General features: G+C 59.2%; 1 protein-coding gene across 3 annotated transcripts in view; it reads right to left on the bottom strand.

Moving 5' to 3' along the window:
- Window positions 1-1,345: 1,345 nt before the first annotated feature.
- The window catches only part of TACC1 (transforming acidic coiled-coil containing protein 1), a 24,072-nt gene continuing 7,109 nt past the window's right edge, over window positions 1,346-18,308 (bottom strand). The window contains exons 1-14 of one of the 3 annotated variants that reach the window (XM_027667059.1): window positions 17,932-18,166; window positions 17,231-17,343; window positions 10,458-11,472; window positions 9,390-9,425; window positions 7,689-7,764; window positions 7,290-7,485; window positions 5,781-5,836; window positions 4,149-4,271; window positions 3,902-3,978; window positions 3,441-3,484; window positions 3,179-3,339; window positions 2,837-2,943; window positions 2,155-2,275; window positions 1,346-1,681 (exon numbers count right to left, since the gene is read on the bottom strand). In XM_027667059.1, coding sequence (XP_027522860.1) covers window positions 1,613-1,681; window positions 2,155-2,275; window positions 2,837-2,943; window positions 3,179-3,339; window positions 3,441-3,484; window positions 3,902-3,978; window positions 4,149-4,271; window positions 5,781-5,836; window positions 7,290-7,485; window positions 7,689-7,764; window positions 9,390-9,425; window positions 10,458-11,472; window positions 17,231-17,343; window positions 17,932-18,107 — 2,370 coding nt within the window. In that variant the 5' untranslated portion in view covers window positions 18,108-18,166 and the 3' untranslated portion in view covers window positions 1,346-1,612. Of the gene's footprint in view, window positions 1,682-2,154; window positions 2,276-2,836; window positions 2,944-3,178; window positions 3,340-3,440; window positions 3,485-3,901; window positions 3,979-4,148; window positions 4,272-5,780; window positions 5,837-7,289; window positions 7,486-7,688; window positions 7,765-9,389; window positions 9,426-10,457; window positions 11,473-17,230; window positions 17,344-17,931; window positions 18,167-18,308 lie in introns of those variants that run through there. The other 2 variants (XM_027667061.1, XM_027667060.1) reach the window with 2 other exon arrangements.

Raw genomic sequence — 18,308 nt, 5'->3', positions numbered from 1 at the left:
ATCCCATCAATCTGCCTCCTGTGGGATGTGATGGGTCTGCCCTGACCCCGGGGGGCTGTGCCCACAACCCACAGCTCACCTTGATCCATGGCACACTCCAGCTCATGGCCCATGGCACACACACACACACACACATCACCAGTCCCTGCCCAAGGCTGGGCACCCAGTGCTGCTCCCAGGGCACCACAGCCAGGGAAACTTGGCACTGCACAGTGTGAACAGTGCCAGAACTCACCAGGGAGGGCTGGCTCGTATAATGGCACTACCAGGAGGGCACACACGGGATCTACAAAGGGATTTAAACACGTTGTGTCACCCCCAGTTCCCAGCTCAGTGCACAGGCAACCTCAGCAATTCTGCTGGAGCTTGGTGTGTTCAGAGAATCAAATACCCCTGGAACACAGCGGGCAGCCTGCCTGCACAGAAAGTCAGATTTTGGGCTGCATCCAGGCAGATTTCAAAGGGTATTTTAGTGTCTGGATCTGCCTGTGCGTGTAAAGGCTGGGTTTTGTTGGGTCCTCTTAATATTCAGTGCTGTAAGGGCAGTTTTGACAGCAGTGTGGGAGCCAGGGCAGCCCTGAGCTCCTTCTGCCCTTCTGGAAAAGCTCTCAGTCAGCAGAGCCGAGGGGCAGCTCAGGCTTTGCTTCCTTCCTCCTACAGCCTCTGAAACAGCACCCTGACCTCGCCACGGCACAGGGAGCCAACAGCAACAGCCTTGGCTTTGCCCATGCCCAACCCTGGGTCACCCAGGGGAGGACAGACAGTCCCAGCCCCCCAGAACCAACATCTCCCCTGTTTCTAAACACCCCTTGGTGCAGCAGCCCCCTCCCTCCCCTCACCCGGACTCTCCACAGAGAGGACTGAAGTTCCTGCTGGTCATGTGCCTGTTTTGGTGCTCTGGGGGGATCGAGGCGTGCAGCAGGGCTGTGCCTGACTGGAAGGAGTGAGCAGAAAGCCTGAGTGAGTGCCCATAAATGCTCATAAAGTGCACGAATGCAGAGATGTTGGCTCCCTTCCTCTGAGGCCGGCACAGCCAGGGACAGGGACGGGCTGTGCTGTGCTTCACCCACAAACCAGAGACTGGCCACCAGGCCCCCTTTCCCAGTGCAAGAGCCAGCAGGTCCAGCCCTGGTATCACCCATGTCCCAGGGCAGGACCTACCACGTGGCTGAACCTGTGCAGCTGAGCACGTGAGGACAGTAATTGAACAGAGCGTGGTGGGGACACAACCAGACCCAGCCCGGCCAGGGGGGACAGAGCCTGAGGTGTCACCTCCCAGCTGAGAGGTGGCATTGGTGCAGAGGGACAGCACAGCGGGCCCTGGGAGGGACACACAGACCCTGGGAAGGACACACAGGCTCTGGGAGGGACACACAGACCCTGGGTGACTGCAGAATTCCCAGCCTGACCACAGGGATCCCAGTCCCGGAGCTGTGGGAAGCAGACAGGGACAGCAAGGGGAGCAGCTCTGCTGGGGAGCCACGGGTCCAGCAGCCAAGGGGGGCAGCTGGAGGCGTGTTCTTCGCTGTGGGGGGCCCTGGGGGTAAGGCAAGGTGCTCGACGTCACGAGAAAAGCAGCCAAGTGCAGAGTGCTGGGCGAGGGCGGCGGGGCTCAGTCTGACTTCCCCAGCTTCGCGATCAGCTCGTCACAGATCTTGGTCAGCTCCTCGATCTCCTGGTTCTGGAAGAAAAGCAGACCTTGGGGGCTCTGGTGGGGGATAACACCTGGTCCCATCTGCCAGCAAACCTGTGTGGGAAAGGGCAGCCAGCTCCTAGACCTGCCCCTGTGACAGCTCCTCTGTGCATCCAGGCACCGTGGAGACCCCTGGGCTCACCCCTCCTCATCCCTGTCAGACCCCGGTGCTGCAGAGACCTGCAGCTGCCCAGCCCACCACGCTGTGCCCAGCCCACATCTCTGCCAGCAGGCACACGTAAGGGAGCTCTGCCTGTTCTGCCCCAAAAAAACCAAACCAATCCCACGAAACACAAAAAAAAAACAAACCCAAGCAAACAAAAAATACCCCAAAAACTAAACCCACAAAACACTTCCTGGGCCGAAAATCTGGAGGACGCCTCCAACCCCAACAGGATGCTCAGGGCAGCAAAAGGCACTGCTGGCAGGGCTGGCAGGGGGGCAGAGGGCAGGTGTGTTACCTTCTGCTGGAGGGCTCTCTCCAGGGACTCCACCTTCATCTGCTCCTTGCGCAGCCCCGCGTGCAGCGCCGCGCTCTCCGCCTTGGCCTTCGTGCGCACCTGGGCAATCTCCTCGTTGGCTCTGCAGGGGGATGGAGAGAGGGGGATGCTGCTCAGCTCTGGGCACAGGCAGGAGCATCACGGCACAGCCTGAGGCATCAGCAGAGCCCGGCTCCTGCTCATGACCTCCTGGATGCACCAGAGGGGGTTTTCCCATGTGGAAACTGGATGAAACTGGATTAATTCAGGTCCCCCAAGCTCCTGTATGAAACTCTGCTCTCTCAGAGTGGAACTAAACCATTTCCTCACCAACTTGGCTCAGGGTTGCAATGTGCTGGTGAGCTCCTGCTCATCAGCTGAGCCCCGGGGCTCTGTGGCCCCTTTGCACAGCACAAACAGGGGAACTCGGTAAGTGACTGTAAATAGACCGTGAACCTCGGATTCTCCATTAAAAAATAAATAAGCGGAGATCAGAGAATGCATTCAGGGATTTGTGCTGCCTTACTTAAGAGTCACTTGAGCCTGAGGTTGTAAAATGCAGCTTTTCACACCGTTCAGCTCCTGCCTTCCAGCCTCTGGAAAGTGAGTGGAGCTGCTGCCCTACAAGTATTGAAGCACCCAGCAATCTCATGCACGACCTTACTTGTCCAATTTTTCTTCTGCGTGGACTTTCAGGGCCTGATACCGCTGCTCTTCCTGCTTGACCCGGGTGAGATAATCTTGAGCACATTTCTTCAGAGCTTCTTCATTCTGGAAAAGAAAGTACATCCATCTACATTGGGACTGGGCACAGAGACATTGCTCTGATGGGATGACAGATCCTGTTCTGAGTGTAAAAATAAAGGCTTTAAATAGAAACAGCTTCTGCCTTATGCTGGAGCCCCTTATCCAGCTCAGCAGCACGGAAAGATGGAGTGTGGCTCTATGGAAACCCTGTGTCCAGGGACCAGGGCTGCAGGGACAGTGGGGAATCCAAGGTAAGGACCTTCTTAAAGCCTTCCAGGACACCCTTCAGGTTTTCGTATCTCCTGAACAGATCCGACAGGGACCTCTCCACCGAGTTCAGGTCTGCCAGAGCCTGGTCCTTCTCCATCGTGAGCTGCTGCAGATTCTTCTGAGATGTCATGTTGGTCCTCTGCTCGTCCTCTGTGGTGGAGAACAAACAACAAGGACACAGTGACCGTGCAGGGATGGCTGTGGCAGCCAGCTCCCTGCCCTGCACCCCTGGCCAGGGGACAGCACAGTACCTATCATCTGGGCAATGGTCTTCTCATACTCAGCCACGATTTTCCTGGAAGGAAGACAGAAAAAAGGCAGGTAAGAAGCTGCTGTTTTTTGTGGACACGCATCTCCAGCTCTGCTGGGGGATCAACCTGCCCCATGGGGGTCCTGCTGCCCCAGCACCACCACAGCCCCACAGGGCCCAGATGTTGGGGCTGTGACCCCATCACTGCTGCTGCAGGCCGAGACCCCCCTCTGCTGCTGCCACAGCTAATGGGCTTTTATTCCCACAACAAAGGAATGAGCAGGCTCGACACAAAGAGAACATCTCTCCCGAGACATCCCACCCTGGTGATGCTGATCCGTGTCATCCCATCCCATCCCATCCCATCCCATCCCATCCCATCCCACCCAGCCTCCTCCCACCAGGAATGCCTGGAGCCCGGGAGCCAGGGGCAGGAGCACACGTGGAGGGGATGGCCCCTACCTCATCTCCAGCACTTCCTGCCGGCTCTCCTCGTATTTCTTCTTCCACTCGTTGGCCTCGATCTCCTTGGAGATTATCTGGGTGGCAGCAGACACAGGACCCTTGGGATGTGCTCAGGGGGATTTCCCCACGCAGGGGACCAGAACCCCTCCAGGGCAGAGCGGTGCTGCCCCTGCTCCCCCCATGGCAGTGGCCGGGTTGGGGTCTGGGGAGGGGCAGCCCCAGGGAAGGGGGACCTGGCTGTTACCTCCTCCCTGATGAGCGTGAGCACGGCCGTCTTCTCGGACTCACTGAGGCAGATGCCGTCCAGGGGACCCTCGCTCCTGCTCACACCAGGGCACTTGTCCGTGGGGCACAGCCCGGGATTGTCCTGGGGGAATCACCCAGCTGGGATGCCACGGGAAGTTTCTTTTCACCCCCCCTCCCCTGTTTGGAGTGTTCTCCCCTATTTTATCAGCCTCTGGTCAGGCACTGAACTTCCCTTCCTGCACACATGGACAACCCAGAGCCTGTTGCCATTATGGGTGCCCCTACAGGGGCTGGGGTGGTTGTACCCACATCATTCACTGCTTTCCCCTCCCAGAGCCCAGCTCCTGTGCACCTCCTGTGCACCAGTGCTGCAGCCACAGAGACCAAAGTGGGGGGAAGGCTCAGCCCTGTGGCCCAGGCACCAATTCCTGCCTGGATTCCAGCCCCATCCCTTCCCCCGGGGGTCCTGCAGCCTGACAGGTCTGCAGAAACATTCCTCCAAGCTGGGCTGACACCGCCGCCTGTTCCTGCTTTCCTCACCCAGCCGAGTGACAGCCGTGCAGTCAGTGCAGTCATCTCCTTGGGAACGGGTTGCCAGGCCATAAATAGAGAAGTGCTCGGAGGAAGGAGGCAGCCTGCTCCTTGTGTTTTGGAAACCAGAGCACTGGAGCACTTCTCCCCTTCCCTCCTCCCCAGTGCTCTGGTTGCTGCTCAATCCAAGCACATCGAGCCCCTCGTGGCCCTCCCACTCCCATGGCTGGTGGTGGGAGTCCCCCAGGGCCACCCATGGGGGCAGTTTGGGGTCCAGGCACCCCAACACTGAGGAGGTTCAGCCTGGTGTGGTTTGGCAGTCACCTCCCACAGCATCTCCCAAAAGCAGGTGCACACCTGAGCACCTGCAGGTGCCTTTGGGAACCAGTTTGTCTGTGGGACTGAGGCCTGACCACACTGCCCAGGGCACAGGTTCACTTTGCCTGATGTCCTTGTGGGGCTCAGCACAGTTAAATCTGTCTCAGAGAAGCTGGTTCTGCTGATGTTGCTAATCTCATTGTCATCTGCTTGTCACCTCGAGCAGCTTTGGCCAGGGACAGTTAATCTGGCACCGGGTCCCCCCGCAGTGGAGGAGTCTTGGGGCTCCTTGGGGCATGTCTGGGGTGCTCCTGCACAGAGCTGCCACTGTGGGGGTGCCAGGGTCAGGGGGGTTGCAAAGCCAGGGTTTCTTCATTAATCCCCCATCTCTGCTGTTGGCTACCTTCCTCAGCACAGTGATTGAGGATCCCATGGAGAAGGCACTGGCACAGACAGGCTGTCAGAGCCAGCCCTGGACACTCCACGTGAGTCACAGCCCGTGTCCAGCAGCTTGTCCCCTCCCCGTGGTCTCCTCTGCCCCCTCCCCTCCTTCAGCCATTCCCCAGTGCAGCCCTGGCTCTGCACCAGCCCTACCCATCCCCAGCATCACTCCCTGCCTCCCACCCCCCAGCGCCCACCCAGGAGGGATCAGCCTGTGCCAGGCTCCTCCAGGCCTGCCAGGAAATCTCCGCTATTTTTATCGAGTCCCTGCGTGGGCTTGTCAAGAATTTTACCTCCCAAAGAAACTCATTTCAGAGAGGAGGAAGCGAGAGGCACTCACAGGGAAGATGCCAGGCCCGTCCTTTTCCATCTGCTTGCAGATCTCCTTTTCAAAGCCTAAAGACAAGGCAACACAACCTTTTATTGACTTGGAAACAGGACCCTCGGGCACATGCAGATTTTCCGGGGGGCAGGAGGTACCCCTGAGCCTCTCCATCCCCTGAGCTTCCCCTCCCAAAGGCTTCTTTGCCCCCAGCTCCTGCCCTTGCATGGAATCATTCTCATTGGAAAAGTCCTCTAAGACCATTGAGGAGTTTTCCAGCCATTCCCCCAGCACAGTCAAGGTCACCATTAAACCCTGTCCCCAAGTGTCACATCCTGCACCCTGCCAACCTTCCTGCACTCCCTGGACTGGAAACCAACACTCCCCTCTGGTGGCAGTCCAGCCCGTGCCCATGTCCCCATGGCTGCCACCCATGGCAGTCCTTCCCTGAGACCACGGTGGGTGAGGAGGGGGAATATGCACGAGACATTCTGCACTTGGGCAGGATGCATCCCTGGGCTGGACCAGCTGCTCAGGTCACTCCGAACAGCACGAGCCTCAGCCCAAGCCAGATGGTCCCAACACCCTCCAAAGGAGCTGCCACAAGGCCCCTGCTGTTCTTGGCAGCAGAGAGGAGACAAAAAACGTCTCCTCCCGTCTACAACGCGTGGGACACCCTGTCCTGTGGGACACCCTGCCCCGAAGGAGGGACACCCTGTCCTGTGGGACACCCTGCCCCGAAGGAGGGACACCCTGCCCTGTGGGACACCCTGCCCTGTGGCCATGGTGCTGCCTCACACAGCATGAGGGGTAATTTATGGACCTCACTCACGAAACTGCAGACATGGTTCAGATGTTGACTGGGCAGGGAACAATGTATTTCGAGAGCCCAGGTCAGAAAGGAAGGAGGTAACAAAATGCTGGTGACTGCAGATTTCCCACTGTTTCCCTCCATTTATCCCTGTGCCCTGGCCAGTGGCTGCATCCACAGCTCCCACCCTGTCCCTGTAGCCAACATCCAGCCCATGCACCTGCCTGGCCTCTGAGATCAACAGCAATAAATAAACCCTCCCAGCCTCTCTCTTGGCTGTCAGGTTTTCCTCTTTTGAGGACAAAGGACCATTCTCCTCTCCCTGGAGCCGGCAGAGCAGCACAGCCACAGGAGAAATGATTAATGGGTCCCTGCAGAGGGGAGGGCTGCAAACCTCCTGTGGTGATCTCTCCTGCTTGCACCTAGGGCTTGGCTATTGATTAAATGTCATGTTGCCTGGCTTTTAATTATTTTGTAATGGTTTGGTCAGAAAGGCTAATTACATAGGAGACTGACAGTGGAATTCCTCCAGGAGCAATAGCGGGGTCTCTGTAACATCACTGAGATCTCCAACAACCACAGCTCCTGTGCCGGGACACTGAGTCCTGGCAGCTCTGCTCCTGGCACAGGCTCTGAGCAGGGATCCTGCAGCCTGGGGGACAGGGCAGGTTCCCTGGGTGCAGGCAGGGTGCATTCCCAAAGGGGTTGTTCCTTACCCGCCTCCGGTCTCTTCGCGGCGGGCACAGGGACATTCGAGCACTCAAAGTACTCCAGGTCATCTTCTGGTTCAGCCTTCTTGTCCAGCCCAGCCAGTTTCTGCACAGAGGTGGTGGAGGCCAGCTTCTCCTCATCAGTGGCACGTCCATCCCTATTTGCAATAACTGGGATTTCTGAGATCAGCACTCCTTCCTCCTGCATGATCAAGGTGCACAGTTAAGCAGGACTGGGCGAATCCAGGGGGATCAGGCCACAAGCAGAGCTGCTGGATACTCCACGGGAAGCATGGAAGGCTTAAAATCCACCAGTAAGCTGCTCCCCACCTGCCCTCCTCCCTCCCTTCCCACCAAGACCCGCCCATGGAGAAGATGCAGCTCCAGGGCTGGGACTCCACGTACCTGAGCGCTGCCATCCAGGACCAGGGGCTTTGCCTCGTACTGCTTCACCTCGTACTGCTTCACCTTGCAGCCGCTCCTGTGGGGGAGAGAAGCAGCGGCTGAGGGGGGGGGGGGGGGGGTTGGGGGCAGGCAGGGGCGTGTGCGGGACAGCCCAAGCAGGGGGAGGCAGCCCCAGCGCCAGCGTTGCACCCACCGTGTGCCAGCACCCCACTCACCCGTGAACACCGAGGCAGAGCAAGTTCTGGAAGGAACAGAAGGAACAGGCAAACAAAAGACACGACTACAGAGCGGTTGGGTTTGTCTGTGAGGTGTTTATTCCTGAGGAAGGTAAGGAGCGGAGCAAGGACCCCGAGGGGCCGGCGGCGAGAGCGGCGACTGCCGAGGAGAAGGATTTCCCTCGCTGCACCCTTGCCCCGTGCATCCAGTGCAATGGCACCCGAGGCCTCAGTGTGTGTTGATTTTCTGCAGGAAGAACCATTTCCGGGCTGTCCCTGCAGCTGGAGGTTTGTCTGGGACTTCTCCACAGCATCCACACGCCTCCCACGTGAGTCAGACCCGTGCAGCCGGGGCAGAGGGTGGGAGAGCACCAGGGCAATGCACCGTGCCTCGAATGAACACTCCACCTGAAGCAAACACTGTCCCATGGAGAAGGGCCTTGTGGGTGGGAAGTTTAGCCCAGGTGGGTCTTGCAGGCGGTCCCCTTGCCCTCCAGCGAGGAAACTTTCCCTGGAACTTCATCCCACATTCCTCAAGACACCCATCCGGAGGCCGCCTGCACAGGACTCCAGGCACAGCTGCACCCCAACACACCGGGCATCAGCACCTTGAACAAGTACCAGGCAGCGGAGGGACAGTCCCAGTGGGAATGTGGGTGGCAGAACACAAGCTCTCCTCCTGCATCTCATTCCCTCTCACTGCACACTCAGTGATCTCCCAGGCTCGTGGCCATGTCTGACCACCCGGGAGCCACTCGCTGAGCTGGAACAGCTCCTGTGACAGCCACTGCAGGGACCTGGGGAGGGATCCTGGCCCCCAGACACTGCGTTCCCCCTGTGGGGCCACGGTCAGAGGCTTGAGCTGTTCCCAGGTTTAGGGAATCCCCCCCCCACTGCACTCTCCAGCCTCCCCCTCGCGCACAAGCGCAGCAGAGCACAGCGAGTGGCGTGGCACGGCCCACGAGGTTCCTCTGCACGCTGCCATGCACTCCTGGCTCTCACTGAGGAATCACCTGGGCTGCTCTCCTCCCTCATGCCCTGCTGCAAGCAGCCAAACTCGCCCTGCCCTGTGCCCTCTCCTGCACCACGGTTATCACATCACCTGGTGGCTGCTTTGAGCTCCCCCCCAGCACCAAGATAACAGCTCTGGATTGCACACAAACCTGCTCCCCCTCCACCAGCTGAAGGTTGTGAGCACTTGTCCACCATCAAAAGATGCTGCGAGGTGCATGCTGCAAGGGCAAGCACAGGGCTCTGGTGCAGCTCAGCTCAGCTCAGCTCTCCTCTCCTCCCTCACTCCCAGGCACTTGCCAGGCTAAGCTGCCCCGGGGACCCGGCCAAGGGGTGCGGGACACAAACCAGACAGCAGAGAGCACAAGTCAAAGGGCAGAAGGAGCCGGCATGCCATGGAGACAACTGGGCCAGCACACACCCGGGGAGAGGACAAAAACAGCAAAGGAAAAGGAATACAGGAGAGAGTACTTACAACAGAAAACAGAGAAATTTCACTTGCTCAGTAGTCCTGATGCACCAAAGCACAGACAGGGAGAGAGACGGACAGATGGAGAGAAGAAGAGTGTGTGAAAAGACCTGGATGTTAACTCTGCTCTGGAGAAGCACAGTGAGCTGCCCAGCTCAGTCTTTGGGAAGGCACACACACACGGGATGCTCTGATCCTGCATTTGCTCTCCACAGCAGCGGGGTGAGATCCAACCACAAACTTCACTGCCAGGGCACTGAGCACCCAGAGCTGCCCACACTGCTCCAAAGGGATGGAGAGGGAGCAGAGAATTCCCTGCTGCTTCCCCTCCCCGTCGGCTCTGCTCACCCGCAGCCACACGTGGGAACACCAGCTCTCAGAAAATTTGTATCCACTCTCTGCAAAGTATTTCCAGGACAAAAACATCCAACACAGTCCGATTTCTGCCCTCCAGGCTTTCTCTCTCTCTCTCTGTAAAAACCCACTCTCTAGTTTTCCCACCGGAGAATCGGACGGCAGGGTAACAGTCTGCCTGTCCAACCTGTTTGCTTCCCCTGATATAACACAGAAATCCAGTGGCAGCTCACACAGTGTCCCAGCAACAACCTGACCAACAACACACCCGTGTCCAGCAGCTCCTGTGAGCCGGCAAACCCACCAGCTCCAGCCTCCACTGCAGGTTTCCTCTGACACCACACATGCACCCACCGGCTGGACTCCCGAGGGGTTTCCAAAGAGGTGATCCTGCAAGCAGGTCCCAATCCAGCCTTCCCCACTCTGCCCGGGGCTCAGGACACTGGCACCCCTGTGAGACATCTGTCCCTCTCCTCACAACAGGGAGAGGGGATCTGTCTCTCCACCAGGACAAGGGGCGGATTAAACAGGGGCAGCAGCAGAACCTGAGGGGCATGGTGGGATTCTGGGCTTGCTCAGAAGGCACCAGAGCAGAACCACCAGCAGCACCATCACCACCAGCACCAGCACCATCACCACCAGCACCATCACCACCAGCACCACCATGGCTCTGCCTGCTCAGGGGGCCGCAGCACTGGCTCCATGCACACCAGCACTCACGTTATCAGGCGTGACTTGGGCTTCTTGGGGGAGTCTCTGCCTTTCAGGGGATCATCCTGCGCCTCCAGCGTCTGAGACTCGAGGATTTCATTGAGGCTGTTCTCTGCAGCGGAGCAGGAGTCGGGGGCAGTGCTGGCAAGTGTCTTGGTGGGCTTGAATGGATCCACAGAGTCAAAGTTATCGGGGTCAAACTGGTAAGAGCCCTTGGGGAGAGTTGGCAAGTTTTGCAGTGCTGAGCTGCCACTGAGGGAGTTGTGACCAGGACCCAGCTGGGGGGAGTCCCGGGGCGCTGGTGGTTCTGTGGGACCCCTCTCTGCATCCTCAGCTGGTTTCTTGGGGGACTCTCGGTGTCTCTTTGGTGTCAGCTTGCTGGCCAGGATCCTGCTGCCCCTCCGGGGTGAAGCTCTCCTGGCCTCTGTGCTCTCTCCCACCTCCGTAAAACCAACCTCAGGGTTTGGGACCTGCCCTGTGGGCTCCGGGGCTGGGTCCCCCCCCAGCTCTCTGGGATGGGGGAGGTGGCATGGGGCTGCCAGGGGAGAGCTCTGCAGCTGGCAGTTCCCTGCTCCAGCGGGGTTCACGCTCCCATCACACCGCTCAGGCTCAAGCTGGTAGGATGCTTGGGGCATCGGGGTCTCCTCTGTGGCTCCTTCTGTTTTCCTCCCCAGCGAAGGTGTTTTCCCTTTCCCAAGCTGGTCCTGGGCCAGGGCATCAGCCCTCAGCTCCACCAGCCCCATGCCAGCGTCTGCCGCGTCCCCTCCGGACATGACCCGCTCCCCGGGGGCTGTGCCCGCATGGGGCACCAGGGCTGGCTCTGCAGTGGGCACAGAGTTGGCCCTGCAGCCCTGCCCGGCCAGAGGCTGTGTCAGGGGTGAGTTGTCGGGGTCAGTGTCCCCCTCAGCATCTGAGCTGGCTTTAGGGGCTCCGGTCTCCGGTTGAGCCTCATCTTTGGGGTGCTTCCCGGGAGAGCCGTCCGGGCAGGCTTCCCCTACCAGCAGGTCACCATGGTCACCTGGCTCTGAAAAATAAAAGGAGATGGTTAAACCTCGACCTGCAGTGCACCCCCTTCCAGGAGGGCTTCTGTCCCCTCCTCACAGCTGCTCCAGGTTCGGATTTTGTGGAGAATCCACTGACTCAAAACTCAACTTCCCTCCTGCCAGATGCCAGAGAGTCACTTCTCACCTGAGCAGAGAGTTAAAAATTAGGAAGGAGCGTTTAGGGAAGTACAACATGAGAGAGTACCATGAAATGTGAATAAGCAGGCCCCAGGGAGAAGGGGAATGGAATGGTGTGCTCAAGAAGAAGCAGAAATGGGCTGCAGGGGGGATTTGGGGGTCACCCCCCTGGTACTGGGGCTGCAGAGCTGGGTGTGCACCAGGCAGGGGGAAGCTGCCAGATGCAAAGTGACTTCACCTGCAGAAATCCTGCTGCAGTCACGCCAGGCTCTCCACACTGCTGTCAGCATCTCCTAATCACAAACCCTGATCCATGACTTAATCACTCTTACTCTGATCCCTTCCCCTCAATCCTTTTACTGTTTAATCTTTTCTTTGCTATCAAGGGACAGGGGAAAGATCCTTTATCTACTGAGGCATCCTGAAAGCTGCACCCACTGAGCTCCCAGAGCCAGGACGGTGGTGCTGTTGTGCCAAGGCTCTGCCCAGCTCACCTGCACCTCTTCCCCTGCACCCCAACCAGGGACCATTGCCCAGGCTCCTGTGAGGAGGCAGAATGGGGTGCCCAGCACCCATCAGGGAGCGTGTAGGACCCACAGCTCTCACAGGCACCTCTCTGGGGAGGCACAGTCCAGCTGTGTCCTCCAAGGGCAGAATGGAACCAGTGCTTGCCCAAGAACCAAACTGGTTTGAAAACCTGGCTGTGAAGAGCAGCCTGGATAATGGAGAGCTTGTGCCTGGGAATGCCAACCCCCAACCCTGAGCACATCTCCTGGGAAAGGCTTTTCCTATCACCAGGCATTTGCAACCAGCTCATGTTTGCTGGTGACAGAGTCACAGCCTGGCAGAGGAAGAGTGCATCAGGCAAATATCTGGTCCCGAGGCTAACCCAGGACATGGAGCCAACGATCCTGACTCAGCTGATGGCTCGTGGTTTGCATAATTGATCCCCAGGATGCTAAAAGCCATGGAAATGAATCATGAGGGTCTGTGTGCTCCCTGAGACTGCAAAAACTGCTCCCTCTGACTGCAAAAAAAGCTCCCTCCAAGTAGATGTTGCCTTGATGCCCCAGAAAACGCATCAGTAAACACAAATCTAGTGGATGAGTACTTGGAGTGCAGCCAGTCCAAGGCAGCGCCTGCCAGGCCTTCCCATCATTAGGAACCAGGAAAACTTTCTTAACAGACCCCAAAGAAAACTCCATTACACTTGCTGTGTTGCTCAGATGTTTGAAGCCTTCCTGAGACAGCCCTGAACAGAAGAACAGACTTCAAAGTCAGGGCAAAAGGACCTTTTAAGTGCATTTTGCGTTCCCAGCGGAAGGTTTGGCAGCCGCCGTTCTCACAGACATGAGCCCATCCTGGTTTCTAACCCAAGCAATGAGTAATTACTTCTTGAATAACAAGCAGTCGGCACGCAAACCACCTCCCTGTGCTGTGGTGTCTGCAGGGCGGGGAGGGAAGGAGCGATGGCACATGTGGCCATTGCTCAGAACAACCATTTTGTCATAAAAATCAGAAGAACCACCCACCCAGGTTTTCCAGTTTCGTGATTCCCTGTTTTCTGCACCTGAGAGAGCTCGGCTGCTCCAATCCTTCCCACAGAACAGCCCATCCACTCAGCCAGTCCAGGAGCTGAGGAACTGGGATACACTGGGAGGTGTGGGCGAAGAGCAGCTCAGGTGCTTGCCTATGATTTTGGAAATCTTTTGCAGCAGAAACATCCCTCCTGCAAGCTCGGGGGAGTTTTCCCTCCGTTCCTCCCCCCCTGCATTTCCTCTGCCTTCAACGCAGCATGATGGGAGCGCAGGTTCCTGCAGGAACAATTACACAGGATGCAGAACCCGGTGACCTGAAGGGCCTTGGGGGGCTTGGGAAGAGCAGAGCTCTGTGCTCCAGCCCCCGCAGCTGGTGGCAGTGCTGGGGACAAGCACAGCAATATCTCGGTGCAGCACTGCCCCCCTTCAGAGCCCTCCCCAGCCCCAGCACGCTGCCTGTGGCTCTCCCTGCTCCTCCTCTGAATGCTCCGACATCCCGAAGCGAGCGCAGCTCCCGCCAGCCCCGGGCAGTCACGTTGTGAGCAGCCGTGTTGGCTCCGCACGTACTCCCTGCACTCATGGCTCCTGCCTGCAAACCAGCTCCTGGAAACAACCAGTGTCCCCCAGCCTCAGCTGCTGCCCCCCAGCCCTGCCACTGCTCCCCAGCCCTGCCACTGCTCGAACCCTCCTTTTGGTCCAAACCTGTGCTGAATGCCCCACGGGACCCCAGGAGAAGGCAGCCTGGCAGCCACCCACAACACACAGCTCTCCCCCTCGGACCAGCCCTTTCCACAGACATCCCAGCAGATGCCTTCCTGCAGCATCCTTTAAAGGTGACCCTGGGCTCTCCCATTCCACCTCTGGCACTGTGCCTGGCAGGTGGAGGCAGTTTAGTCCCAGCTAAAGATGGACACTGCCAGCAGCATGGCACACACACTGAGTCTGGGATCTGTCCCAAACACAGACCCAGCACAGGACGTGCTGGATCCCCGAGAACAACCATTGTCCCAGCCGTGTGTGGGCTGCAAACCTGCTCCCGGTCCAGGCAGGTACCTGGAGGGGATGCCACAAAGTGAAAATGAAGATTTTACATTCTTTAAAGAAAAACAGTCAGGACAGTCTGGCACCACAGTAATAGGCACTTTGTGCCTGTGCATTATAATTGCTTTGCTTGTCTTCCTTGGGCTGAAATTAAACACAAACACCGACTCAAACAGCTTTCCAGCTGAGAGGGAGCCATCCCTCGCTCCCTCAAACGAACCAGGAACACTCGGCAGCGCCGCAAGGCAAAGGCTTGGTGCCCTTTCCATCCCACGGGCAGGCGCCAAGCAGAGCAGCAGCGATCCCTGTGCAGCCCCACGAGCCAGGCGTGGGCAGGAACAGCCCCTCCACTCTCCGAGCCCCGGACTGGGCCCAGGCACAGTGCCCGCCGTGAGTCACACACTCCCCCGGCCCAGCACAGGATATCTGCCCCTGCAGCCAGCTCAGCCCTCCAACGACTCCTTTCCTCTTTTGGCTTTCCGCTCGTGTTTAACCGCTGTTGATCTATTTTTAAATCCATTCTGTTCAGAATTAGCATACCGGCAAACGCTGCTGCCGCCGCTAACGCACCGGAAAACACGTGCCCCGTGTCGGGGTGACGGCAGCGAGAGCCAGCGAGCCCACTCCCAACACTGACAGCTCCAGATCTGCTGCTTCTGCTCATTTCCTCGTGCAAAATACCTGCTGGCAGGTGACCGGGGATACCTTGAGCAAGACTGGGACAGAATTACAGCCCCCACCATGAGACACAGCAAGAGGAAACTGTCTGAGTGATCCTGAGTGGGCATAAAGCCTCCCTGCAGCCCCCTCTGGGGCTGGAATTTTTGTCCCCAAGACCAGGGTTTAATGCACCCAGGTCACCTCTCGGCTGTGTGCAGAGCAGCCAGCCCTGGAGTCACAGCTTCTGTCTTACACATTGCCTCACCCGATCTGTTCCCAAGGCAGGGTGAGACTGCAGCTGCACAGCAGACAGTGCCTGCTCCTCGCTGTCCCTCCGGGCCAGGAATGCCGCGCCTGCCCGCAGGTCCTGCTCTGGCACTGCCCCCACACCCCAGCGTGGCCAGCAGCTATTCCCCAGGGGCTGCAGGGCAGTGGCTCTTGCCGTGGGTGACAGCTCAGCTGCCTTGGTGCAGACCAGCAGCCATTACACTGGATTGCCTCCATCCAGGCATCTATTCCCACTGCTGCTCCCGAGCTGCAGCCAGATGGAAGAGCACGGGCTGCTGTGATGCAGCATCACAAAAATGAGGCCTTAATGTACAGATTACACTGGTAAGGTGGTGGAACACCCTGGGGTGCCTCTGCACACTGCAAACACCTCTGCATCTGGGCAATCCCTTCCCTCCACCATTGCAGAGACACTAAAGAGCCGCAGCCAGAAACGTGGGCAGGAAGGGGCCAGAGCCGGGTGCGGTGGCACCACAGTTTGGCTCTGCTGGTTCCAACATCCTGCTCTCCACCAGCCAGCACAGAAAAACAGCTTTTGCTGGAGATCATCCCCTCAGCTCCACAACACTGGGAGCTTTGTGTGCAGGAGCAGCCTCTCCCTCGCTGCTGAGCAAGAGCTGCTCGTCCCAGGACGAGGGGCACAGGCACACACAGGGACAAGGACACCCTGGAGTCTGAGGCAATGCACTTCCCTGAGCTTTGGCAGAAAATATCCTCCTACCTTCTAGGAAAGCCTTATCTCCTTCTCCCCCTCCCCAGACATTATCCCCAAAGTAAAGACGCCTCTATCATCCCTTCTTAAAAGGGAAGGATTATTCCAAGAGCTGTGATCATCAGAAGCGTGAACTGAATGCTCTCTCCATCACAGCAAACACACCTGTGTTTTCCACAGGGGTGGGTGAGCACCCAGATCAATCCCATCAGCAGAACAACATCACAGGAGATGGTGAGCCATGACATCCCGTTACTGCCACGATCTACAGCACCTGGGCTCCTGCACGGGATGACCCAGGGTCTGGATCAGCCCCACATGCTCCAAAACCAGCCCTACAGAAAGCTCCCAGCCCCTGCTGCGAGCACACTGCACGTGGCATGCCAGGGCCCAGAGCAGTGAGAGGGGCAGGAGAGGGCAGGGGATGCCCAGGACAGCCTGTGATGAACTTCCAGGCCCACCGTGTGCTGCCTCACACCCTGCAAAAGCTTCTCTCCCACAGACCCCCCTGGGGGCTCACAGACACCCTGACACTGCCCAGCCACCCTGCCCTGCTGAGAAGAGAGGGAAGGGGAGGTGTCCTCCCTGCCCTGCCCCGATAACCTCCAGTGGTTGTTGCAACGGTGCTGGTGGTGGAGCTTCAAAGCTTCCTCCCAGCACCAAAACAGAGATAAACACCGAGCTCAGCCATGGGCACCAGCACGTCCCCCTGGAGAGCAGGGTACAGAGACAGTGGGCAGCAGGACCCCAAAAGACCACAGGCTAATGGGGAGCCAACTCAGGGGAGCAGCAGCAGTGTGGGACACAAGGATAAACCTGCAACAGCTCGGGACCGCTGGCAAAGAAAACCCCACACGTTTACAGCAGATCCCCCACAATTTCTCCAAAAACAGGGCTTAGCAGCATTGAGCTTTCTCATCTTTAACAACAGCCACAGAGGAAGGGCACCTGGCACCTAACTCCAGGGAAAAATGGACCATGTAATGAAACCCCCACCACTGACCAGCCTGGGGGACACAAATCCAGCACCACAGCAGCTCCTGTGCGAGAGCCAGGGGCACACATGAGGCATCTCCCACCAACCAGGAGCACGGGGCAGCCCCCAGGCTGCGGGCAGAGTGGCAGGGGGACGTTTAACTGTCAAAATGATTTAACAACATCCTCGGGCTCCTCTCGATCAACTCATCACACCCTTTGCGGAACACCCGGCCCAGCCCCGGCATTTGAACCGTCCAGGCCATTAACCACAGAAAATGTGGCAGGCGTTATTCAAAGCCAGCAACTTTGCCTCCTGGACCCCACCCTGCCTTTCAGCCTCTGGAGTGCAGCACCGAGAGCAGAAGGCGCACGCCGGCTCTTTACCTGGGGTCCCGACCTCGGGCTCTGCTGATCCCGGCGGCTCGCAGAACTCCTTTAGTGGCGAGCAGGTCGGCGTTTCTGCTTCAGGGGTCTCAAAATTATCAGTGGAGTCCGAGCTGCCGAGGGGGGGGAAAAGAGTGAGGAATTACTGCTTTCAAGGCTACCTCCGAAATCCTCCACGCCGCCTACATGTCCGGCCAGGCCGGCAGCCGGCCATGGGCATCCGGGGCGGCCGCTCGCTCCTGTCCGGCGGGACACGCTGACAAACGGAAAGGGGAGAGCAGGTGAAACATCATCGTGAGCAGCCCCCCGTGTGCCCCCAGACCTCCGGGAGGGCGTCTGCCAGGTCATTCCCGAGCTGAGCATCCACCGCGGGCCTCCAAGGACGCGCAGCCTCGCAGCGTCTTCCCCCGCGGCATCTCCCCCGCCGCTCCGGGGGCTGCCGCGGGATGAAGCCCGGCCGTCCCGACCCTGTGCCCCCCCCCGGCATTCTCCGAGAAGCAGCGCCCGGCTCCGGCCCGGCCTCCCCAGCCCCCGGCGCGGTGCGATGCGGGATCCCCGGCAGCCAGGCAGCGAGCGGGCAGCGAGGGGCGGGTGGGGAGAGAGGGCCGGGGGGACGCGCCCGCAGCCCCGCAAGCCGCGCGTGGGCGTCCCGCGTGGGTGCGGGCGGGCAGCGGCAGGGGAGGGGGCCGCGGGTCACTTGCCTGAAGCTGAGGGCCGAGCCCCCCGCCGGAGGGTCCTGGTCCTCCTCCTCCTCCTCCTCCTCGGCCGCACCGGCCCCGCCGTCCCCCTCCTCGGGGCTGCCCCCGCCCCGCACCGCCGACCAGGTCCACCGGGCCCACTGCACCGGCGAGAGGATCTGCCAGGCGCTGAACGCCATCGGCGCCGCTCCCCGCTCCTCTCCCCGCTCCGCTCCCCGCCGGGCTCACTGCGGCCGCGCCGCCGCCCCCATCGCGCCCCGCTCCGCTCGGGCCGCCCGCCCCCGCACCGCGCTACTGGCGGCGGGGAGCGCCCGCCCCCGGCACCGCCCGCCGGGAGGGACCGGCCCCGGGGCCCCCCCGCTGCCTCCGCCGGACCCCCC

This window comes from Corapipo altera, unplaced genomic scaffold (genome assembly GCF_003945725.1).
Source record: "Corapipo altera isolate COAL_440 unplaced genomic scaffold, ASM394572v1 275, whole genome shotgun sequence".
NCBI lineage: Eukaryota > Metazoa > Chordata > Aves > Passeriformes > Pipridae > Corapipo > Corapipo altera.
The sequence above is the reverse complement of the archived record's forward strand: the minus strand, read 5'-3'. Positions and strand labels throughout refer to the sequence as shown.